At 37.5% G+C, this 26473-nt stretch overlaps 1 protein-coding gene across 3 annotated transcripts; it reads right to left on the bottom strand.

Moving 5' to 3' along the window:
* Nucleotides 1–738: 738 nt before the first annotated feature.
* On the bottom strand, nt 739–26473 carry disp1 (dispatched homolog 1 (Drosophila)). 3 transcript variants are annotated; one of them, XM_022665740.2, is made up of 10 exons: nt 26159–26473; nt 25547–25679; nt 21974–22080; nt 17395–17945; nt 16397–16426; nt 12444–12567; nt 11289–11416; nt 7371–7468; nt 7176–7273; nt 739–4960 (listed from the first exon to the last, which is right to left on the bottom strand). In XM_022665740.2, the coding sequence occupies exons 4-10, from the start codon at nt 17925–17927 to the stop codon at nt 1403–1405; spliced, it is 4569 nt and encodes a 1522-aa protein (XP_022521461.2). In that variant the 5' UTR covers nt 17928–17945; nt 21974–22080; nt 25547–25679; nt 26159–26473; the 3' UTR covers nt 739–1402. The 3 variants fall into 3 exon arrangements, with proteins under 3 accessions (XP_022521461.2, XP_007255689.3, XP_007255691.3); XM_007255627.4 differs by lacking the exon at nt 25547–25679; XM_007255629.4 differs by lacking the exons at nt 25547–25679; nt 26159–26473 and adding an exon at nt 25194–25466.

Below are 26473 nucleotides of genomic sequence, written 5' to 3'. Positions count from 1 at the left end.
TTGACGCTTTCAATTGTAAACAGGTGGCCGTAAGGTAGAAAAGGTTGAAAACCCCTAACCTACCCAACGTCTTTCATTTAGCATATTCAATGTCTAATCTACTCAATCGCTATTATGTTTACATTGTGCAAATCCAGAAGCTTTCTATGGTCTGGGTTCTCTGGTCTGCCATCTAGTGGAAACCTACAGTACCATGCATAGGACGTAGGCACCTAATACCTGTTTTTTAAGCTTTTCAGGAAACACCAAAAAAACATGACAGCTGTTATGCCAGGGGTCGGCAATAGGACTTGACCCGCAAACATAAAACATCTGGCCTGTAAGGTTGTTTGAACTATAATGATAATGGGGGGAAAAAAGGGTTCTCTGGCGAGCTTTTAGTGTATTGGACTGTGACCCTGACGACACGGGTTTGATACTGCATGAAGAGCGCTGTGTTTATTTATTTATTATTTCCTTTATTTTTGGGTTTACCTGCTTTGAATTCAACTGTTCTGCAGGGTTTTTTTTGTGGCCCACCACGTAATGACTTGGAAAATATCTGGCCCTCAGCCAAAGTTAATTGCCGACCCTGTGTTATGGCTACTAGAAAAGGTTTAGTTTATCCCACAGTCAACAGTAGAACCAACCAGCAACTATTTAAAAAAAAACAGTTAACATTTAATTGTCACAAATTGTAGAGTGTTTCTAGCTAGCCTTCTGGACTTCAAAAATCAATAAAACTCAATAAGACTAAAGAACAATGCAACATGTATAGTCTTTATTAATAAGAAGCAATAATTTGTATTTCAATAAAAAAACCAAACACTTCCCAACTGGGGATGAGCCCTAAATCATAGACATTTGCTTAGTGAAATTAGCCACCATCTTGGAAAGCTAATTAAGCTGACCAAACTCACATTTTATTTGGATTTAGGCATCATAAATTAGCTTAAGTCATTAGCTTATGCTAAACTTACATTATCTGATCAGCCAATGGTATAGGTAATTTTACTACAAGTTGGCCAGCATCATGAGGAAATGATCTAAAAAAATAAAAATAAAATAAATTTAGTAAAAAACAAAAAAGCAAAAAAAAAAACAAACAAAAAAAAACAACACATGGCCAATCAGCAAATATATCCCTAGCTTAACACACCCCATTCAACAGATCACCAATGCTGGAGAAAGAAATTAGATGGATCAGGTTAGTGTTTGGCGTTTCTCTCAAGAAACAGCGCTGGTGATTCCTGTTTTAAAATGTAGAACACCCTTAAAACTTCAGAACTCTAAAACAAGATATTTATGTAGGAAAAACAAAAAACAGTGATGTTTACACATTTATTTGAAGAGTAATTGCACAGAACATGTACTGTATATCTTCAAATTCTTTACTGTCAGATTTTTTTTTTAATTCTGACCATCAGCATAAACTTTCAGATGAGGGCTGTGAATTAATGGCAAGGACAGGCACATTTGCATCAATTTTAAGTTTATGAAACTCTACAGAATTGCACTTCAGTTTCATAGTCCTGTTAAAGTAGTTTAATGGTTTCAAAGAATCAGCTCTCTCAGAAATGTCTTTTTGATCTTGACTGCATTGGACACTGGTGTCCAATGTGGTAGAAGCAGGCTTCAGCTCTTCATGGTGACTCTGCACAGATTCACAAGTGTCATTTGTCACATTTGTTTTTTTTTGGTTACACGCTGTGTCCTGAAAGACTTTGGGATTCAGTGTTTGGTCACCTGACTTTTGTTTTATACATGTTCTGGGTGTTTGAGGTAAGGTGCCGCAGTCATTTGTTGGAAAACTGGACAGAACCGAAGGGTCCTCAGGTGGCGAAAGACTGCAATTACATGGGCGGGATCCATCCAGTTCTGAAGCATCAGTTGGGTGAGTCTGAGGCTGAAGGTTCAGTGAATGTAATCCGTATCCCTTAAGGTAGCAGGCGTGGGATTTAAGGTGGCCCGATCGCGGGGTTTGAGTCTTGGAACATTGATGGAAGCGGGCGGGGGCACACTTGACATAGTTGAGGAGATTGTTGTGGGTCATATCAAGAGTAGACAAGATACTCTGACTTTTGGCTACATGATTACCAGCAAATGAATAATGTGAAGGTGAGCATGAAGACTCTCTTGCTTGAATACAAGGGTGGTTAATGTTCCACTGTGTACCCAATATATGCTGAGGTAAAGAATCCCCACAAATCCTAGCATTGTACTGTTGCAAAAGTGCTGAATCTGTAACTGGTATGGCATTGTCAGGGCCAGTGTTTTCGTTTTTGCTTTTAAATTGAAAGCAAGGTGCATGATGAAGTCTCCCACTGGATAGTTCTGTACATGCTTCTTCCTCTTGTTCTTCAGTCTTTTCAATATTTTTAACACTGGTTGCCAAAGGCTGAAGTTCATAATCAACTTCTCCTTTTCTGCTATCTGCCTGATACTTGCTTGACTGGCAGTGTTTTCCTTGGTCGTGACGGCAGGAGGAATCCGAGGGATTTGCTTTAAAAGCATGACACTTATATGCCTTGGGCATAGGGATCTGTCCACAGGTGCCCTGAGGACCAAGGCAGCAACACATGCACTGGAAGAAAAATGTAGCAAAAGCCCAACTGATGCACATAATTAGCATCAAAAAAGTGCCAAGCTGAGTGTACGCTAGGACTGTGGATGGCATCATCATTGCCCCAGCAACAAAGGTGGTGAGTGCGGCCATAGCAATGGCTGAACCCATCCTGCTCAGGGAAAAAACAACCTTCCCCTCTCTGTCCGGTTCTGGAGCAAGCCGATATGCTACACCATAATGCACTGCAAAGTCCACAGAAAGTCCTACAGCAACGGAGATGGTGACTGACTCCAGAACATTTAATTCCCAGCCTAGAAGCACCAATGATCCCACAGTCACAAAAATGGTTCCAGCAATTGAAATGATTGCATAGAAACTAATAATGATATTCCAGGTTGTCAGAAGCATAACGCTGAAGGCAACCATCACAGACAATGCCATGGCAATAAGTGTGCCATCTGAAAGACTGGCCTGAAGGTCATAAAACTCCAAGTTGCTGACAAACCAGCCATAGCCTAAACCTTCTGGAGCACTCCTCAACTCCTCCTGGATCCAGGCGTCTACCTCATAGTAAAACTGATGCATCTTCTCATATGCAAGAGTAAAATGGTAAGTACTCTGAAATTCAAGTACAATGGCACGAATGGTATCGTTAATGTCAAATCTTGGTCCTGGAGTCTTACTGTCCAAGTGATAAATGGTGCTGCGATCTAGCTCCATAATGGCCCTCTTGATACACAACTCAAATACTTCCTGTTTGTAGGGGAATGTTGACTGGCTGCAACAAGGGTAGACTCGAGCCTCATCACAGTCTTGGTTTTCCATCCATTGCTTAAAAGTCTCCATAAAGCAGCTGGTGAAGTCCTGCTCATTAGACTGAAACACAAAGCTTTGATTTCTAAGCTTCTGACAGAAGTTAAGAATCCACATCTGGCTGGCAGGGCTGGCAATGTTAAAGCTGGTATCAAGAATCAGTTTGCCTTTATTTTTAGGGTTTAAGGGATCCCCATTGTCTGTTGGAGTAACACCCCATATAATAGTTATAGGCATGTACAAATCTTCTCCATGATGCACACGTTCAAACATGAAAAGTTTTTTGTATTCTGCATCATAGCGCTCAAAAGGATGTGTGGATCGAAACACTTGAAATTCTGACAGCTCCAATGAAGGCAACTTCATCTTGGGGTTCACACAGACGATATATGCCCCACCAACTGTGAATGTAAGGAAACAGAAGAGCCACAGGTAGCGCAGCTTCATAACAATACATGGCAATACTTTTTCAAAGAATATGCGGGAGGTCTTTGAAATAATACGCAAAGACCTACTTACTTTCTGACAAAGATTTGACAGAAGGCGTGTGGCACTAAAAAATTGATGAGGTGGAGGCCTGAGGCATATGAAGAGGTTGAGAAAGTATCGCTCGTGTAGGACTACAATGGCAGGCAGCCAGGTTACCATAAGAAAATAATTGATAAGAATGGCAGTGCCAGCATATACACCAAAGCAACGAATGGCTGTGATGTTGCTGACATAATTAGCATAGAAGGCAGCCGCAGTTGTAAAGCTGGTGACAAACATTGACAACGCTGCATGTTGAAGAGTGATATTAACAGTTTCTGAAAGCTCAGAGTTGGGCTTGTCAATCTTTGTGTAGTTCCAGACATCACATAAGACAAAGGCATCATCAGCACCAATTCCAACAAGAATAATGAGTGCTGTAAGGTTCATAAAAGGGAAGAACTCAAAGTTGAAGACTACCCGATAAAGAACGTAGGACACAATCAGGGAGCTGATAATGGCAAACATGGTCATGATGGTAATAAAAACTGATTTCGTATATATACACATAACCACTAGAACAATCACAATTGCTATTGCAGGATACACAGTATCTTTAAGAAGGTACTCTTGAAACAAATTATTTTTGATACCAAACTCTATGCCAGCCACAGTAGTGACTCCATCTGTAAAGTTCCAGTCCCCAAAGTTATCCAGGTAAATATTCATCATAGTTTCACCTTTCTCCGTGGGAGAGAACAACATGCTGTATTTGAGTGCTGGTGGAAGGACGTCAGTGTTTTTTGGATTAAGAAAATCTTTGTCCACCAAGAAGTGGAAAATCTGATATACAGCGTTGTATTTGGTGCACTTTCTGGGAACACTAGCGCACTTAAGCTGGTCCTTCCTACGGGCAGTCATATCCCAGCATTCTGGACCCAAGGTACCATTAAAGTAGTACTTTGCACAGGAGCGCAGAACCTTGAAGGTGTGGGACAGATCTCGTTCTGTTATCTTTTGGCAGGACGATTTGTTGGTGAGTACTGCAATGTAGTTGCCAAGGGTCCAACTAGGACAACAGGAAGCAGCTGTGGTGCGCTGACACAAACTCCAGTACTGGGGATGAGAGCGAACCTGTAAACAAGACATCAATATTTTCTGATTTTCAAGAGATATTTATTATTTTCTCTACAAAAGTACAAAATGTAATTAAACAGTATGTTTATATTAAGTAAGATTTAAACGAAGATTACCTAAATCAACTAATGCAACATTTGTTGATAAAGAGCCATTCATATTTTGCTATTTACAGATAAGGAGCCAACTTTGGATCATACTGTTAATTATGTCACAGCACATCTGGTTAAAATGCAAGTTTTATCCTCTTTAGCTCAGAATATGTAAAAATATTTTAGGGCAGTCTGGTTACAACCCCTTACATGTAAATCTCAATAAATCATCGTCATTTATTTCAGCCATTCAAAACGTGAAACTTATGTGGATTCAATACACAGTGATGTATTTCAGGCATTTTCAGGAATCTCAGTAATGATTGAGCTATCAGCTAAAGAAAAGCCAAAGAACAGACATGTCTATATTGTAGACTCATGCGCTTTATATAATATAGGTTCCATTTATAAATAAGCCTCCCCTACCACACTCCCCTTGGTTAAGTCCACCAAAAAAAAGGAAATACCACAAGAAATCCACAGAACCATTGGGTTTAAATTTGAACAGTTTACTTCTTCCAAAATTAGGTTTACATTCTTCCAAAGTCCTTCCAAATTTAACCAAAAAGGGGAACTTAACAAAGACAGAAAGAGAGGTCAAAAACTGTTTGGCTTTAAGGCTCCATCTTCTCCTTCCTGTTCACCAACTAACCCTCTCACCCCTCCCTCTCCTGATTATCTCTGGAACTCTTACCCCCTCCCTTTTTTTAATTGATCTAGACTAAAGGAACTGTACAAGCTGAACAGTAGTGAACAGTAATGAAGTAAATGTAAATGTAAAAACAGATTAAGGATCTAACTTAGATCTATCTTAATAATAAATAATAAATGTTTGTGTATCTTTGATGTATTGCGTATTTTGACGTTTGGTAACTTTAATTTATCTGCATTTCAAATTAAAACATCTTATTTTTCATTCAACTACACTATCCCAAAATATATTGCTCCTTTTGGCTTGTTAAGGCTGGGCGACTGAAGACAAAACTTGCGCTGTGACTGTAGTGAGGCTGTCCTGTGCGCAGGTCTTTCTCTTGCACAAAGCGACCCCTCTCTACTCCATGACTGTTTGTTTGTTGGGATGGAGGCATTGCAGCCTGGAGGACCGGTCACCCATGCGTACCCAAGCTCTTTCGGCACAGCGTGTGGCCTTCCCTGCACTAAATGCTGCTTGGAGGCTACGAGCACCAATGAGCAAGTATACCTCGCCACAATTACAGCACGAATCACAGGTCCTGGCCCAGCTCACACGAGCCAAGAGAAACAACAGATCCATAACAAACACTTTTAGGAGCCTGCAACAAAAAAAATCATGGAAAGCCAACTGTTGATTTTCTTAAAAAAGTGACTGAGATCAAAATTGTTACACCACAACAAAATTAGCTGACTTTCAAAGTGCTGTATCCAGGCATATTAATAGAAAGTTTAGTGGAAGAAAAGAGTGTGGTAGATGAAGGCGCATTAACACGGTAACCACAGTCTTTAAAGGAATGTCAAGAAGGCCATGCAAGAATTTGGGGGTGATTAACAAGGAGTGGACTGCTGCAGAAGTCAGTGCTTCAAGAGCCACAACATCTAGATGTGTCCAGGGCATGGGCTACAACTGTCGCATTCCTTGTGTCAAGCCACTCATGACCAGAAGCATCTGGACTGTTGCTCAGTGGTGCAAAATCTTGTTTTTAGATAAAAGGTAAATTAAGCATTTCAACTGGAAATCAGGGTTCCAGAGTCTGGAGGAAGAGTGGAGAGACTATTAAAGCTGCATAAAACTTAAATAAAACTTAAAAATAATAAAAGTCTTATATTCTAATTTTCTTTCAGGTTTTCATTAGCTTTAATCATAGCCGTAATCAAACATTAAAAGAAATAAACGTTTGAAATAGTTTACTCTGAGCGCAATGAATTAGTTTCACGTTTTAAATAGAAATAAATTTACTTTTGGATGATATTCTATTTGTATTAAGGTCCACGTGTATTTGCAGATCTGTTAACAGATTTCCACTAAAACAAACAAAAAAAAAATTCAGTTCATAAAAATAGCTCATAAAAACATATTACCATTGCCATTACCATCTATAGCACCATATATATAGCATTATAAGTGTATCCAATAATGCACATACCCTGGTATTGTCAAAATTGCACATGGATTTTATAGCTTGTATATTCCACAAGTTCTTCCCTTCAGCAGAGGCAAAAACAATTCTAGAGTAGCTGTCACCTGTTAAAATACATTCAAAAATGAAATAAAACAAAATTTAATTGCATTTATATATTAATACATTGTATTTTTGTAGAATGGTTTAAAATAATCTTACCTGGAACATCACAGAAGAAACTGTCTTTACTGAAATCCCATTCTGCTTGCCTTTTATCTCTTTCATTGTGATCCTCTGACCACCTGTCTTCTTGGTGACTAAAAACATATTGAAAAGCAAAAATCATTCAGTTAGGTAAATATATATTTCCATTAGAATTCAGGCACAAAGTGTGTAATGAAAATATAACAAATGCAGATAGAAATTATAACAAAATATAACAATTCGTTTTTACAAAATATATATGTAAACTATTTTTTGTTTCAAATAAGAAACAGATGATATGTACAGTCAGAATAAATGCATGTATTTCTAGACCACCTCTCAATTAGAAGAAGTGGGGATAGACACTAATGGCTTACTTTTACGCACTTAAAGAAGACATGTACTTCCCACATGAACAAAACTAAAGTAGAATACCTAGAACAATTTTCAGACTCAACTTCAAATCCCGGTCTAATCCCGAAAACAGTTTTACTCAACAACAAATAATACACTAGTCACAAGCAGAGAGAGTGGGACCATGTGAGGATGTGTTTTAACTGAGCTCTCCACTGGAACCATACCTGTCAAGTCTCCCGTTTTGGCCGGGAAACTACCGTATTTTACTCCTCTTTCCAGCCGTCCTCCCGTATTAGTATTTTCCCGTAAATTTCCCGTATTATATTAAAATAAAAATAAACGTTAGGAGACAGGGCTGTGTCGCTCTGTGTCTCTTAACCAATCGTGGTGCCGGTTCAAGGAGAAAGTCCCGCCTTTCAGGAGAAACAGCCAATCAGCTTGCTGGTTTTGCGGAGCTCGAAGAGGGGTCAGTGTGGGGAAGACCCCCGCCCCCCGCCCCCCGCTGTGATTTCAGGCAGCTAGTCGGAGCTGCTGATGTTAAAACAGATCTGGATATACAGCGATTTTTCTAAAAGAAAGGTAACGGTAGGCTAATCATGGAAACTGTGAGGAGATTTTTCTGATAGCTGCTTAAAAATACTCGTCTCCGAAAAAAAACACACAAATTAAACCTTTTAAAAATAAAAAAATTACAGCTTGTGACTCAGCTTAACTAGAAATGTGGAGAGGACCGAAATTAACTGAATTGATCAGGGGTGGAGTGATCAAAAGAAATAAGTATTAATTAAAAATTATTAATTGTGTAGACCCCTTAGGACAAATTTTTACTGATGGAATATATCTGGTCCATGTCCTTTTTGCTCATGATACTATTTTTAGGTCACCAACAGTCATTTTGCAGAATTTGTGCACCCTTTGTTAAATTTTAAATCCATTAAATAAATAAAAGAATATATAATATAAAAGAGTGCATTTATCCCAAAGATTAGATTCTGATAATCTAATTGTAGTCTGTAAGTGGTTCACATGTGGTTATTTTAGATTTTTTGTATACCTGTCTTAAAATGTAAGGGATACTGAATCTTCGTTGGGCTGGTGGGACGGCTTTAAGCGGACGGAGGAAAATATCCCTTATTTTTTAATCTAAAACTTGACAGGTATGCTGGAACTGACATTTTACAATTAAAGCAGCTACAGCACTACAGTACTAAGGCTTCAACTATCGGAAATACTCAGCAGTGAAGTGAAGAGCTTAATGCCAGGTTTGATATTTTGTGATAGAAAAGTGATCGAATCCCTGTAAGAATCCCTGAAAGAGCCTAAAAAAGCCAGACACATGTGCTAACTCCATAGCTAACCCAGATACTAATGCAACATCTGACCGGAGTCCTGATCAGAACGTCATCCTTCAAGAAGCCGTAGCTGAGCCAAGGAATGAATTACTTTTAAAGCAGAAGCGCAATCCGTGCATTGATATCTTCCTAGAAATTAATCAGTCACCTAATACTAGTTTGGGCAACCTTTGGGAAACAATGAAAGCATATCTACGTGGACAGATAATATCTTCCGATGCTAGTGAAACAAAAGATGGCAGACATGTCTCAAAGGACTGACTAATTTGATCCACTATTTATATCACAGAAACTCAGTAGTATTGTGAAAGTGTGGCTTTAGTAACAGAGTCACGGGCCACACTCTGTAATAAAACAAAATGAAATTTACCACTTTAAATAATACTTTTTTCCTGATTTTTTCATTTACACACCATTTTACTTGACTATCTTTATCTTTGACAGTGTTGTGTAAACTAAGAATTTTCAAATTGATGTTTTATTTCATGATGTCTCTTAATATAAAACTCTTTAATGACGGCAACTTTTAGACTCTTTGGCCCGTTTTTCTGCGCTAGAAATGCGCACCCTCTCCGCTTCTTTGGCTCGTTTCTGACACCTAGCGTTCAAACTTTGAATCTCACATTATAAAAACCTGCTTAACAGCGGGCCAACTTTCATTCTATTTCTATTTCGGGTCGTAGTTTGGACACCCCTGTCTCAGAGCTTGTCAAGAAATTTACGAGTATTGGGATAGTTGGTTGGTTGTTGGGGTTTTATTGCCACTTCAGCAAATATTTAGCTATTTGTGGCATACACTTGGTTTTATATATCCAGACAGAGTAAAGTTGTTTAAAGGTTCTAGCATGATAAAGGAAATATATCTCGCTACATATGTAAATGAATGAAATGAAATTATGTGTTTGAAGTTAAGACAGGATACAATCTTCACTGGTGGGTTTTTTCAAAAAGGTCTTATGTATATTTTTTGGTATTAAGAACGTGCTAGTAAATTGATTTGTAATCAGTTATGGCAGTCTGCACAGTTCTTATATATTACATATATAAGAATATATTACATATGTTATATATATATATATATAATATACAGATCAAATAAGTATTGATCATCAATTTAGGAAATTCTATTAGGACCTCTACACCTTGGACAATTGTGATGAGATACAGTTGGCTGTGTTTTTTGAGAACCTCGAGATGCCAACCATAGAATCGCAAGATAAAGTAAATCTCAATAGATGACCCTGATTAGGCAATTGAAAAGATGAAGAGCAGTAAAGCTTCAATTGAGTTTTTTTATTGTTTTTAACTAAACTAGCCCCACTGTTACAGGAAGTATATGCAGAGGCATTAGAGTGGAAATCTTTACCGCCTACAATAACCCAGACAATAATCTCAGTCATTCTTAAAAAAGAAAGACCATTTAAAATGCAAGCCATATCAGCTTGTGAGCTAGCTCTTGCTCTGAGATTAAAGATAATAATAACCCAAGTCTTAGCTAGAAAATGGGGTCAGCAATTCATACGGTGACACGCAGACCAGACTGGGTTTTTCCTAAAGATGATCAGGCCCAAACGATTTTATTTGATGTTTACCCAAATAATTTAGGACACTTAAGTATCTTGGAGTGACAGTAACTTAACTCAGTTAAGATGACCGTTTTACCTAGACTGTTGTTCCTATTTCAAGCAATATCAGTTTTTATCCCCAGACCTTTTTAAAGCTAGATAAGCACAGATTGAAATTTTGTTTGGAATAAAATATCCCTCGGATAAGAAAAGCATTTCTCGAAAAACAGAAAAAAGATGGAGGCCTAGCACTTCAAAATTTTAGACTGTAAAACTGGGCAGCTAAATCCCAGTACTCCCAATATCTGGAAAACAACGCATGCAATCCACCCCACGGCATCTGTGATCTTGTTTTACACAGACAGCACTGTGTCAAGACCCACCATTCAACAAGAGCTGATAGAGCTCTGTGGGCAAGGAATGATCTTCTTTTGTCAATCGCAACAAAACATTACTGTAAAAAACAATCCTGAAGACGCACTGACTTCTCCGAGGCAATTGTATTTAGGAATATTTAGGAACGACTATAGTCCCATAAAACAGGTCTAATGACATCCATGGTAAATAAAAAATTCTTAACCAGTCCAGTAGGCCAAAACTGTTGTCTCTCATATTTAACATTTCATATCAATATTTAGACACAGATAAATCATTGTTACCTTTTGGCTTGCTCATCTGCATATTTGAAAGGGTAGTTGGCTAAAGTTGCTTTGTAGCCTGTGTTTTTCACCATGTTGTTCCATGTGACAAGTCGCTGACCTATTGCAGTACCCCTTGGTTCAAAGCCCTGAGGAAAGAAAATTTAATGAATGGTAAGTTTCATTTATCTATGAGCCATACTTCAGTTCTAACTAAACAAAACTCACAAAAGCAGTAAGCGCTTGCTAATCTGAATGTAATCTTAAGTCATGTACCAGTTCACCAGGAACTTTTTTAAATCTACAATGTGCAAAAATTGCTGAATTCCCAGTCCTAAACTGCAGGTATTATATAGATTTTTCCCTCTCATCCAGTCTTCCATAACCAGTGCACTACCAGAGCTGCTGCTACGTATTTAAGATGGAAGAGCTGATTCTTGGACAGATGACAAGAACACATTTCACGATTCCGATGTCCAATTAGTATTTTTTACACCATTGCCTTAAATGTGCAGGGTGGACTTTTTTGACTCTGTAATGCAGCAAATCTTAAGTGACCAGAGGATGGATGGACATTGACTCAAATTAAACTGCACTGCCCAGTTGAAAAGCATTATTAGCATTGCATGTGGCTTGACAGCAATGGACACCCAATACTCCAAAAAGGACTTCTTGTTCTGATATCGCTTCCTGTAGTGGTTTGGAACTAACAGTTCAACATTCATCAGTCATGTTCTAAAAGCTTGCATGTTTCAGTTACTACAATAATTGCGGTACCCCCAGGAGGGCAGAAAATTAACTAACTAACTTTATGTAACTTCTTGGAAATGTGGAAACCAATGAAATGAATAAGACCTAAGCTACTATATACAATTGATTTTGCTGTCAGCGATTGTCTGCAGAGATTTTCATGGTTCTATGGCTGAATACACTTGTTAGCAGACAGACACAGACACTAATTAAAAAAATCAAAAATATCATTAAATTATTATTATTATTATTATTAAACTTTAAAAAACTACAACCAATTTAAAACATGTATCTAAATAACATGCCATTCCTAAAAAACAAAAACAAAAAAAAAAAACGAAATAAACACTGCCAGAACAAAATGCCTTTAATAAAGATGCCTAGGCAAAAAATAAATACATAAATAAATAAATACATGTGCCTTACCAGTAAAGGATCAGAGAAGTCTGGCAGGTCTGGCACTAGGATGCCTACCAATGTACACATCACAATCAGCACTGTACACACACCAAGCACCACCACAGGCCAGTCAGAAATTAGCTCTGCATAACTGTAAAAAAGTGTAGATCATTATGGTGTATGATGTCAATTATGCACAATTTAAAATAAAGTTGACTGCAAGACAGAAATCAAGAATGTACATGTGTGTATATACAGTGGCATGCTTTCTGACCCCTGTATTGTTTTTCAAGGTGTAATATTTCAGCGTAAAATTTGCTGAAGAATTTAAAAAGGACCAACAACCATGGAGGACGCTTTTCAGCAAGATGATTGTTTCCAGGCACAATTAATTATACAAATTTCAGACTGTAATGGACAATATGTATTAAGCTACACAGATAATTAGTGTGTAACGTATAACTCCTGTGAAACGCAACATGAAAAATGACAATGGTGATCTGGCATTGTACAAAACTGACCACAGTGCCTCCACACACCCATTAAGTATGCAGAGAAACAGAATGACTACAGTCTGTACCGTAATTACAAAACTACACATAGCCCCTATTTGCTCAGTGAAGCTGAAAAATGGATAATGGGTGTATGGGTGCTATACTTGATTGGCATATACATAGCATGCACATAAAAGGCTTTTTTAAAAGCACTTGGAAATTCACTGATAAATAATTGTAGAATATTTTCAAAACCATGTATTTCACAGCATACATATTTCATAGGACAGACATATATGTGTACGTAAATATATAATTACATATAAAATATATGTTTTATATTCTAATTTACTGCCATTATGATATATCAGCAGTTATACATTATATATTTTGTATATAATATGTATATAATTACTGGTGTAATCACGTGGATTTTAATTTCTTTTTTTTCACACTAGTTACTACTTTAATTCCTTCTTCTGCTCAACTACTCTGTGAATGAGGGTCACCCTTACTGTATTCAGAGTGTAAATAAAGATGAATTGATAAAATGACCACTGAAGCTTTAACCAATAAAGTGAATGCTACTGCAGATACAGCTCATAATTCAAGCAAGAAAACATCACAATATAGAACAAATAGACACACAGAAATGGGCTAAGATATTGGCATTCCTGCATCTCAGAAACAACTTTGCATTAATGTTGTACTTTAACCTCCTAGAACTTGGTGTCCGCATGTGTGGGAAATCATATTTTGAGGCCATTTTACTGTCACCTAGTGGTGGCAGAAGCGTTGAACACATTACAGTTTCGATTTTGTTCAGAGATTTAAATGAACAGTAAACACAGTAAATGTTTATGTTAGGCCTGTCACCATAACAAAAAATTCAGGACGATATTTTGTCCCAAAAATTATATATTATTGTCATTTTAAAGGGGCACTATAGAAAACCGTTTTTATGCTTCTGGGCTCCCAAAGGAGCTTTAAGACTATGTGCCACAGTAATAAAATACTAAAATAATACTATTACACCAGTTAACAATTAAACTAACTTTATTATTAAGAGCAGGCATTGGGCTTCCAATATAAAAATATCTTAATTTCGTAAATAAATAAAACAAATAAAGTACACCCACCCTGGGACTTCTGAGAAAACTGCCTTTTTAAACTCTTAACACAAAGGCATTTGCAGATTCCTTTTTCTGATCATATATTTATATGGTATAAACCACAAATTAGCGTCCAAAGACACAAGTGTCCATATAATCACACAGATTGCTCAGCAGGCCAGAGCTTTTGCTATAAATGTATTTTTTAATGTACCCGTCAGACAAATTCCGAACAAGGAACACCAACATGTTTACTGTGTGGGGCTTGAGGCAGGATCTCTCTGGGGTAAAATATTTATATTTAGTGTTCAGCTCAGAAAACAAGGCTGGATGTTTGTGCTTTAAATGAGATCTCAGTTTCTTTTCCACTGTTTTGAAACTAAGTCAACAAACCGGCTCATTTACGCTGATGGTCCTCCTCGCGCTCATTTGGCTTTAAGCCAAAATACTCCAACTCCAGTAGTCTATCCGGACTTCTAAAAATTATCGCAATTTAAAAAATTATCATACAATAAATCGATAACAGTTTTCGTGACAGGCCTAGTTTATGTTTTTTACTTTATGTCTTCGTTTTTAAGCAGCACTTCAAATGAGCCATACAATCCTTGTTACTACTTTTGTTTTGCACTGCTGTGTTCAGGCACAAAATAACTGTTTTGCACATCATTACTAATTCTATTGTAACTTTATTGTGTTTCGAAATATAAAACTTAAAAAAAAAAAAAAGAAAAAAAAAACTCATATGTGGACATATTGCCTCTCAGAAACTACATCATATAAAAAGATAATTCTTTGTTTTTACATTAATTAGGTGCCAACTAGCCCAAATAGCAAAGAAAAATAATACAAACAAATGCATGGTTCTTAGGAGGTTGAGCTCATATTAAAAACCATGAGTTTCACAATAATTTGTTAACATTAACAGAAGTGAATCCATTTATTGTGGCTGACAGCATTAACATTTTCTAATTAATATAATAAGGAATACAATTGAAAACTAATGTCATTTCCCAACCTTTTAGAATAACCTGAATAAAACTAAGTTTTTTTTAAGCTAAATAAGATACTAATTTAAAACACACACTTGCGGAGATGAATGGTCCAAAATTCCTCCGCAGTGCAAATCATATCTATTGCTATTAAAGGTCGCTGTATAGGATAAGTGCTAATTTTTTTTTTATGCTTGTGCTTTTTAAAACACTTTTGCCAATTCTCATTAAGTCTTTGTGTATGTTTATTCATATATGTGACATGAGCAGTACAACAATGTGCATGTTATAAGACCAGCAAGAATATGATTTTCTGTAGTTATGACTTGGATAAAGATCAGACCAAATTTTACATTAAGTAATTCATTCTGTTTGTTTAAAATGCATCTATTTCTGCATTTCAGAAAAAAATGGGACAGGGGAAGTTTAGAGATGAGTCTAAAAGCCAGGGTTTAGTTTAGTACAAGGATGCGTCAGTACACTTCTGTAATGCAGAAAAGGACATGGAGATCTTCAGGTAACAATCTGCCTCCAAGATGTTTACCAAAAGACTTCCATGCATTTTTCAACAACCCTATGCAAAACCACATGCTGCGCACAAAGGCATGGCTTCAGAAAAAGGGAATGTGTACTGGATTGGCCTGCTTGCAGTCCTGACCTGTCTTCAATTAATAATGTTTAAAATGAAGGTCTGATGACAACTCCGCGTTCTGGCACAGCTTAAGATTTGTTTGCATGGAACAAAATGACACTTGAAAAACTTTTTGGAATGCCTGAAATGCATGATTGGTTGTATATCAATAACTATACCACAGTTAGTTCTGTGATTGGCCGAGAGGCTTTCTATAAGCGTCGTTATCAGCCGGTAATGCACTGCAAACAAAGCTCTCCATACATTACTTCGCCACATGCAGGTAACCTAGAAACCTAGCGACAAACAATGGTACAATCACAATAACACACTCGAGGTGCTGATCTACATGCCAATATAACACATTATAGCACTCCCTCTCGTATTTTATTGCTTAAAAGAATGAAGTTGTGCAAATCAAAAATAAAATAAAATAAAATAATGATTTAAAAAATATTTTGGCGTCTTACTGTTTGCAATGAAAGTCAAAGTAAATGTAAGAAACACTTTAAAAATTTTTGATTCTTCATACCCATTCGTCCCAACTTTTTGATATGTGATTGTGTATTTATAAATGCACACAAACTAAAATATTTTGATGACCGCACATGAAAAGTCTGAATTGTTTTGGATGGTAACAGTCAGTTAAAAAATGTGTATGGCAGGTGTAAAAAGCTGAGCAATTCTCACAATATTTTTAGACAAGACAGTTGCAGCAGAGCAGAGAAGTGTGGACCAAACAAACAGTTCCTACCTTTTAGGGAAGCGAAAAGGCCTTGAAGCACTGGAAGACAAAAACATAAAAAAATTAGATATTGAGGCACAACAGCACCAAGTCAAATAATCATCAACCCTGCTTTCTTCATACAGCCATTTTTCGTTTGTCCAGTAAATGGAGCACAGCCTGTGTAGTACAAATTCAGTCCGATTTCCCCCACAAGCATCAAATGCCAATGTTCCAATGCCCAATATTTTTTTCAGAAACCAGGTTGATTCTTTCTCACATTTCTAATTCTGTTTAAATGTTTAACTCAAAATGCTTTATTCCATTTGATCATGAATGTTGTGTCCTATAACAGATGCCACAGAATGCGTCATGTTTCCTTAAAAAGTTACTTGAATGTCAGAGTAATATAAACAAAATTGCCACATACTGTAGATTGTTTAAACAGTTAAATATGAATTGAAAGCAAAATGCACTGCACAGTGGTAACACACAACACTGTCCTACCACTCTGCAGCTAAACCGGCCCAGGTCCCTTACTAACCCCAGACCCAGCCATTTTCTCAGTGTGATGTTACTGAAAGCATCAGTATCTAAACTGCCTAAACTGTGACTGACCAAATTTGTTCGACAAGGTTACCTTTACACAAAAAAAAAGTTTTCAGTCAGATTTAACAACAATAATAATTCCTTACTGCTTTGTAACAATTTATTGTCAGAAAAAGCATCACATCACTATGGGCACCTAATGTCTTTTATTACTAATACTACTATATGACAGTCACTATCACCACAAAAGTTTTCATTGTGTGAACTAGTAGACTTTGTGTTATGCATATAAGTGTATTGTAGAATGCTACACTTTTGCCAAGAATCATACTTTTGTACATTACTGTATTGTTGTCCTTTTGTGGATGCGTTTGATTAAATGTGTTTAAGCTACACTGTAAAAAGTCATCTGTCAATAGTGCTATAGCAATAAAGTTTTAAACTTCACATGTAAAGGAATAATATGCTAAATCTATTACCTTAACGTGGCCGTGTTGGGTTGATTCTGAAAGTGCTCCTGAAAGTGATGGTGGTACATACAGAAAGTAGGGGTGGCCTGTATACAGCAGGGGCCCATGTGAAAGGACCTTGAGGGCAAAGGCCCCTGAAAATGTCTGCCTTCTTGCTGGCTCCCGCTGCAGCAAACAGGCTCATGAAAGGGACAGTGGACACAACAAGGTGGTGGAAAAGAACTTGGCAACAGCTTAGCCAGTCTATGAGGGTCTGTGTGATGTGATGAAGATGCTGATGAGGAGGAGGAGAAAGACAGTGGTCGGAAGGAGCCATTCTGCCTGATACCTCCATTTTGGCTTGGTGGTGTCAGTTGTGACAGTTGCAGAGGTTCTGTGTCAGAAGCTATTGGTCCCAGCTCTACCTCCTCATTTGTGTCTGAAACAGCTTTACTGGTGGAGCTAAAGTTGACGCAGGATGTGAGAGTTTTTGCAGCTGAGGTGTTTAGTGGGTCATCTTTTTTGAATGGCAGCTCATCCCTGGATGCTTCATTCAGAGCCATGGTCCTCTGTCCACTTGTCTAAACAGGATAACAATATGGACAATCACTCAGTCATGCACATGTCATGCACACTAAAAAGGTAGGTTATTTATAGGGGTGTGACAAGATCTCGTGGCACGAGATCTTGTGAGATTAAAACGTGACGATATTTCTCGTCAAGCTTAAACCTGTCTCACGGGAAGAAAAAACAGTTTACAGTGGATCGAACCCGTGTTGTCAGGTTCACGGTCCCGCTGTTCCAGCTATTGAATCGAGACGCGGCCGTGAAAAAACACTTTTATAAAGGAGATCGGGCGGAAAAACGAGAACGGGCATAAACTTAAGTCACGCCGAGCTTGCTGGACATGACTAAAACGTGATACAGCCTTGGCCTGTCGAAGTTTTCTCTAACTGGATCATACTGAATTCTAATTAAATACTCCTGGCATAGAACATGCTTCTGCTACTTTTAAGTTGTATGTCTGGCTGCATTTTGGCTCCAGTGGAAACAATAAACAGTAACAGAGTGACCAACAAGACACAAACCATATATAAATACCGTAAGTAAATCCTACACGTGACTGTTTCATAGGCAGTTGTACTATCTCTTAGCTCTGTACTGTATTTAAAAAAATGTTCTGTCTCTGTTTCACTTCAAGCATAGTCTTAATATGACTGGTTATGGTTATGCATAGTTAAATTACAAGAGATTCAGGAGAAAAAACACAAACCATAGTCTTAATATGACTGGTTGTGGTTTGCAGTTATTGTTTGCACTATATAAGACCTAGTTTTATTTAAAAAAATATTTTTACTTATTCTTATTTCTATTTCTTATAGAATCAATGTGTGAGAGAAACCAGTCTGTTAAGTTTTGTGTTGATGATTTTGTCAAACAAATTTTCAAGCCATTTTTCATTTTTGACATTTTATTTATTATAATTAATATTTTATTTTTAAATCTCGTCTCGTTCTCATGAACCCAGTATCGTGTCTCGTCTCGTGATATTAATGTCTTGTCACACCCCTAGTTATTTACATTTCAAAATGTCATCACATTTAGTTTGTTTGGTGGAACATTTAATTCACTGCAGTTACTCCATTGTGAAAAACTTCACAAGATTGGAGGTGAATCTAGGATGCAGGGCCGGAATGGGCCCCTTTTTCAGTCGGGAGTTTCATGCCCAAATCTGGCCCACTTTTTTCATGGAGGAGGAATTTGAATAAATGAAACAGCTAGCTCTTACAATGCCTTTTTATTGCATATAAGTACAAGTGTATATTGATAAGTTAACAGAACACCCTTTACTTAAACATGTTTAATTCAAATTTAAGATTTAAAAGGTAAAAAAATGTAATTTTATGAATTAATATTACTAGATTTTCTATTTTAATTTTTTACTTTCAGATTCATAAAATGAAATATTTATATGGATAAAGTGGCTTTGCAGCTCTATATTTTGCTTTAAAGTGTTTAGAATCACCATGTAAAATTATAAACTGCTCCCTTTCACTGGTTAGATATTATAGAGATTTAAACCTGGAATGGTACTTTCTTTCTCCAAAGGACTGGAAACTTTATAAGAATAAAAACTACTTATTTTCTAACTTTTTTGCAGTAAAGAAGGTGTTTTGGTATATTCTACTCCTAAAGAAGAGATATTGTGCACTGTTGTGTTGAGTGTCTGGTAACAAGCCCCCACCTCACCTCTCTGCCTGCAGAACTCGCCACCTGATTGGCCGACAGAGTCGGCCGACACATGTTTAATCAGACGAGACTTTAAGCTTTCCAGCCATATAAATTATATACGGGTAGCTTAAAGGGAAGTTGTGTTACAGTGGATTAAAATAAATATTAATTTTGTTATGGCTCAAATTTCTTCAAGCACTGTTTGGATATAAATGAGGATTACTGGAGACTGGTTTGTTGGATCTGCTAGTTTGTGGAGAGGCTTATTTTGCCCTAAATGTTTATTTTCTGAAAGGATTTACAGCTAAATAGGCTAGATAACAAAAAACAGGGATTCTAAGCTTTAAAATGGCATATTGTGTGTCTATAATTATTTATAAACACAGCCAGATATTAATTATGACATATTTCTGGCCCGCTGGCAGGTCAGGGAATGTTAAGAGGTTAATGATGTGTATTGGGCTCTACAAAATAAACTACGCTAAGTCGACATTGCAAAAGTTGCGCAATATCTGACAATTTAAGATTATTTCCATATCTCTGTTTACCGGCTGAAGCTGGAGTCTGTCCTCTGGAAAGCAAGCTTGTTAATTTTGCACATTTGCCCTTTTTTCGGCTCCATCTGGCCTCTTTTTACCCTCCATCACAGCAGTGATGCTTTGTGCTATTCTGTTGCTATATTTAATTTTATCGCTCCAGAAAAGACCACTCGTGGGCGCAACAACTCAAACATTTGGGAGGGGAGAATTCCCTCAGATGTTTAAACCCATCTAATCTACTGCGAAGTAGGGGCTGTGCTGTCAGATGAATAGAGAATGCATATGTAGTTGAATGAAAATTAATGCAAGAATAAGATTAGATAAGGGACAGATAAGTGGCCATTCAACCGCCCCAAACACGAGATTGACATGAGCCGGTCCATCGGGAATCCTCCCGAATCTCCTGATTAGCCCCTCCGGGCCTGGTAGGATGTCTGGGGTCATAGATGGCGAACGAAGGACAATGCAGGAGCATTTTTTACAGGCTGTTGACACTTTTGACTGATGCATTACTCCATTTCAATTCAGTGTTTGCCCTAAGCAGTTCTCAGTGGTTTAACTAGTAAGAATATGGCATAGGCCTATCGAAAAAACTGTTATCGACTTATCGTATGATCATTTTTTGGGTTCATGGGTTTGTTTACACAAGAAAGCGAGTCACGCTGTGTTGCTCTCTCGCTGGCTCTCGAAGAATCTGTCAGACAGCGACATCTATCAGTTAGGACATAATAAAAGAAAAAAAAAGATGTGTTAGCTAGCAAAAGCTATTCGAGGCTAATATGACTTTCTCAAAAATAAAGAGCTTTAGAGAACGTTTAAAGCAGTTCAGTCCGGGATGGGCTTTGTTTTAAAGCCAAATTCTACGGCTCCGGTGTGGAATTATTTTGGCTTTAAGCCAAATGAGCGAGGAGAACCATCAACGCGAATGAGTCGGTATCTTGAAAAAGGTGCCTTTGTGTTATAATGTAAATGTTACTTTAATTTATATGTTGTTACTTTATTTTTTATAAAGGTCTGTTTAGTCTTTAGTGCAGATTTCTAAAGACTAAAGTCCCAGGGTGGTTGTACTTTATTTGTTTTATTTATTTAGGACATTAAAATATTTTTATATTGGGAGCCCAATGTCTGTTCCTAATAATAAAAAGTTAGTTTCACTGTAAAATGGTGTAATAGTATTATATTGCCAGTAAATTATTACTGTGGCACATTGTCTTAAAGCTCCTTTGGGAGCTCAGAAGCAGGAAAAAAGCATTTTCTATAGTGGCGCTTTAAAATGACAATACCATTTATCGTAATCATTTCTGGGACAATATATTGTCCTGAAAATTTTGTTATCGTGACAGGCCTAATATGGCATTATAGTAGGGCATTTTCTTTTGTTTTGTTCGATTCAGTTTCACACAGACACAAATTTAAAAGCACTAAAATAAATCACCAATAAACCACGTGGGCACGTTGTCTCCTCTGAGAAAAATTGCTATGTTAATTAGCGTTAATTAGGCTAATGGATTAAACGTCACCTTATCAACAGTTTAGCTCAAATAAAAGTAGTATATTTGATAACTGGGTCCGATCGAGACCAGAGTTTGTTTGGGACCAGACCAAGACCAAGACCACCTCCAGTAGATGGTCTCAGTCCTGTAATTTTGATTCCCAGTAGAGACTTATTACTGTTTTCACACTAGCTCAATCAGACCGCACTAGGGTTACCAATGAACCAGAGTCTGTCTTAACCAAACCAAATAGTGCTGGTGTGAAAACACACAAAAAAGTTTGTTCTTTTAAAACATGGACCACAAGCAAAAGGATTTGTATGTAACTCTACAGAGTGTACTTACTTGTCTCTGATGTGATGTAACTGATGCACTGCTGTTTTATAGAAGTACACGCATTGGTAAAGTTGGTTCCTATGATTCCCATTGCAGAACACCTGATGGTTTACCACCTGAAGAAAACATGGGTACAGCTGTAATACTTATTTTTTCAAACTTCAAAGACATGAGGCTGAAAAATTATTCCTTTATGTAAAAGACAATCAGCAATATGAAAAGAAACACAGCCTCTACTCCTACAGATGATCTACACAATACTCATTACTGAGGTTCAACATGAAAATCATGTATTGGACTTTACCCTGACCATAGCAAAACTAAAAATCTAAAAGTCATTGGTTAAAATAAGCAAACCACAAATACTAACAAAACATAAATACTAACAAACATTATTAGAAAAATAAAGAAAACTCCAATCCAGCTGGAAACAAATATTCAAATGACCCTACATTTAATGAGCAAGAGACAGTAATAAAATTAATCCTGGGTGATATTGTATAACTGGATTTCAATTAAGGAAAAGTCTAAAATACAGAAGCAAATGTCTTTCTACTGAGATTCTCTCTGGATGCTTCTATATGTAAAGAGACAAAAGATACATACAATCTTAATTATCCCATTTTCAAAATCACTAATTTTCAAAAACACTAAATTGATAAATCAAATTAATAAAGCAGGCAAACGCACTCACATTCGGCAGGCAAACGCACTAATTGACTTTTGACATTTGTGAATCGATTTATTATCGCCCATGTCTGAATCGAGATGAATCCAAAAACTTGAAAATAGGCCCTATCCCTGGCTAATAATATTTCACCCATTTATTTTATATTATAACTTTATATTATTACATATATTATTCAATAGGACATGCCTTTATATTCATCGATTCTAAAAACGTCTGTGCCGGTGGACAACCACGTTTCCATGGCAGTGTGTGGATTGTTTTCTTCATGTAAAAGCGACAGTATGTAATTCTGTGCAAAAGTTAAGTTGTTACTAGGTAAGACACGATATGGAGCTTTGTGGTATAACCAGATTTAGTAAATGAATAGTTTGAAAACAACTTGTAGTAAATAAGGATTTTACATGCAAACTTGAGCAGGAAATTGGTGCAGCCCAGCCCTGGTGTCCAGTATTACACACATTTTGAAAATAAGTAGGCTGGACAACAACTCTAACTGAGGTAACTAAGGCTAGACCGCAATTGTTGGCAATTAACATCAAGTTCCCAAAATAACTTTTTGTATTTCCTTTATTCATTACATTTATTTTGATTATAGGTAGTCAAGTGAAACATGGCTCAGGGGGTAACCCCATGAACCAACATTTTTTATAGATTAAGATCTTTTTGGACTGTTTACTTGAGCATAATGCTGATCAGTTACCTTGAAACCATATTGACATAATTGTTTAATCCATTGCTTCAATTTCACACTGTCTTTATACAAAGTTGTCAAATATAAGCAAATACAAGTAATGTAATAGTCACACACATGTAAAAGTGCTTCATCTTGCCTAGGATTATCTCAAGCTATAGAGGAAGGTGTGGATACGGACATCACAGCACAGCAGCGGTTTTGTATTTTAATACTCAAGATTTAAACATAAGTCTTCTTTTTAAATATTCTGCAAAACAAGGGTTGTGGGTACATTTTGGGGTTCCTGCTCATTTATTGTTTTGTCCTAAGTGAAAAAATATATATTTTTTAGCTTTTGTTGGAGTATAACTGTTCCTATATATTTCAGGTATTGTTCTTTAAAGTTGAAGGTATTCAGCAAAAAGAACTAATCTTTACAATTTATAACATTAACAGCTAAAATTGTACTACTTAGCGTACTTAGTAGTAGGCCCAAACAAAACATTCCAAATAAAATAGAAAAAATATGTTCTTCATTAGTTTTAGTAGGTATATTTTTAAGAGTATGATCTAGCCTGAGGGCTTATAAAGCAACAGCCCATTAGCCATAATTGAGCTGGCTATTGACTAACTGGTGATACTACATGTTTTCAGGGACTGGATTTATGGCTTATTTTTAATAGCAGGTTAATGGCACTATGTGGGCTAGACTGGGTAAATTATGTCTGTTAATATGATATAAATATTATATCTAAAGCATAATCAAGTCCTTAGTTGTTACGGTCATCACATATAGCTATATATACACATACTAACTGTTGCCAGAGCTGAATTATTCACTGATTTTTGATAACATTATTTATTTTTTTCTATTGCAATAAATGGATATGAAAAAACTGTGAACTTGGGATACACATTTAAGCCCACAATTTCAGAATTGGTCAAAATCCTGTTAGTGTTCTAGTAATACTGCAATATTTCCTGAGGTCGTAAACCCTTAACGGCCCCACAGTAGTCTGTCTTCTTTTATTTATCAAAAACACTGCTTCTGTAGCCACGATTGACAGATTCATTGCCCTGATGACCTATGAACTCGCGAAAGGACATGAACAATGATTGGTGTGTTTTAAACGTGTAGTGTTGCCAGTTTCTGACAGAGTGAAGACTGAGAACCAAAGTGTAATTTTTGGCATTACACTTAAGGAGTTTCTATTTCTCCATACTTTTTAGTTACTTAAGAAAAACTATGACTCAGCATGGTGGAACATGTGTGGACAGAGGGAAGACTTATGAGCACATTTGTTTGGGAAATTTAAAGAAAGTGTAGACCACGGACACCTGCACACCTCGCTCACTTAGTGCGAGTTATTGGATAGAGCGGATGTTTAAAGGATAGAAAAGCTCAACAGTCACATGTAGCTGTGGTGTTCGGGCACCTGGTATTGGAATGTATTGTACCTAGTGTGAAGAACCAGAATCCAGCATACCAACAAAATCTGGCATTTAACATAAGAGTGGAACAGCGTGTGTTTACACAGGAAAAATCTCCAACCTGTGCTGGAATCTGAAGATTGTTTTCACCAACCCACCCTGTACGGCAGGGTCAGAACCAGTCCCAAAACTGCTTTAGTAGTTTATACACTAATGGCTGAGTTTAACAGACAATTGTAAAAGTTAGGAATGACTCAGAGTAAGTCACGTGAAGACACAAAAAAGACATTGATTAAAAAGCCGTTAAAAAGGATAAAAGCGGATAAAGGTGGATTCGTTGATTTCACATCGTTAAAAAGAAATACAAAGTACTACCACTGCTGGCTAAAAAACAAACAACCCCAATAATGAGCAGTACTTAAATATTTACATACCGCGACCAGGGGACGTGCTGGGTAACCACAGACAGGTCTGTAGACTGACAATCACCCAAAGCATTCTTGCATAACAATGATTACTTTAAGCCCTCACAACAAAAAGCAGCTCTACTCTCTAGTTCACACAGAGCCTCCCCGCTCAGAGGACATGTTTAAAGAGCGCCTCGGCGACTGAGCAGCTGCCTACGTGTAGCTTTCGCTTTTACAAACAAAGAGAATCAGTTTTAGTGTCTTCTCAACATTATCCCTCTTTACAGCGCGAGTTACCGCCCCGCGCGCGCTCCAATAACCCGAGTTCATCATTATTAAAGTTAGTGTGTGTGTGTGTGTGTGTGTGTGTGTGATCTGACCCTGCGCAGCTCCAGCGGGTAGAGTGATCTCGGTGTCTGACCCGGACAACACAGCTCCGTCTCCGGCACACGAACCGGTGTTCTGTCAAGTTCTGCTACCCTACCAAACCGTGCTACACTAGAATATGTTTAACTGTAAAAACACAAATTATTAAAACATCAAATTTGAAAAGCAGTATCGGGATAAAGTTTAGGCAATATAGGTGATCAAACACACACACAAATATATATCTATATCTGTATCTATATATCTATATACATAAAATGTGTATGTGTGTGTGTGTATACACTTTTTACACGCTTGTAAAATTCAAGCAAATGATTTTTAATTATAAAGAAAAAAATAGAGATGGGTAAGCCAGGTCCAGAAAGTAAAAATCCATCCCAGGGCTGCAGCAGAGCCGCCCTGGCAGTTGGTACAAAACCCTGGGATGGATTTTGACTTTCCCGACCACTCTAGGAAAAAAACATGAAAACAGTAAAAAATGAAAGTTTTGCGCATGCGCAGGGCAGCTAAGTATAACATCGATGGATAGCATAACTTGATAGAACATCGGCGCTTAGCTGAACCCCGGTCACACACAAACACACCCCGCCCGTTGAGGGTCTTACCTCACTCAGAACCCGCACAGCCCCGCAGAAAGCTCGGGATGTGTCTTCTGTTCAGTGGAGGATCCGCGAGCCGCTGCACAACATCCAATTACTCTACAGGAAGTGAGGAAGCGTTCCCGCGGCGCGAGCTGAAGGGGTCTGCGCACATTTCCCGACGCTGTGTGAGTCCCGTGCCCTGCTCTCTACACCGCGCAGTACTGAAACGGCGCCCGAAACCGAAGTCTGCGCCCCGAACCGCGCACTGCCATGCTGAAGAGAAACCAGCGTCACTGCCCGACCTAACCAGGACCCCCGGTCTGCACCGCGCATGTGCAG

This window comes from Astyanax mexicanus, chromosome 1 (assembly GCF_023375975.1).
Source record: "Astyanax mexicanus isolate ESR-SI-001 chromosome 1, AstMex3_surface, whole genome shotgun sequence".
NCBI classification, from domain to species: Eukaryota; Metazoa; Chordata; class Actinopteri; order Characiformes; family Acestrorhamphidae; genus Astyanax; species Astyanax mexicanus.
The sequence above is the reverse complement of the archived record's forward strand: the minus strand, read 5'-3'. Positions and strand labels throughout refer to the sequence as shown.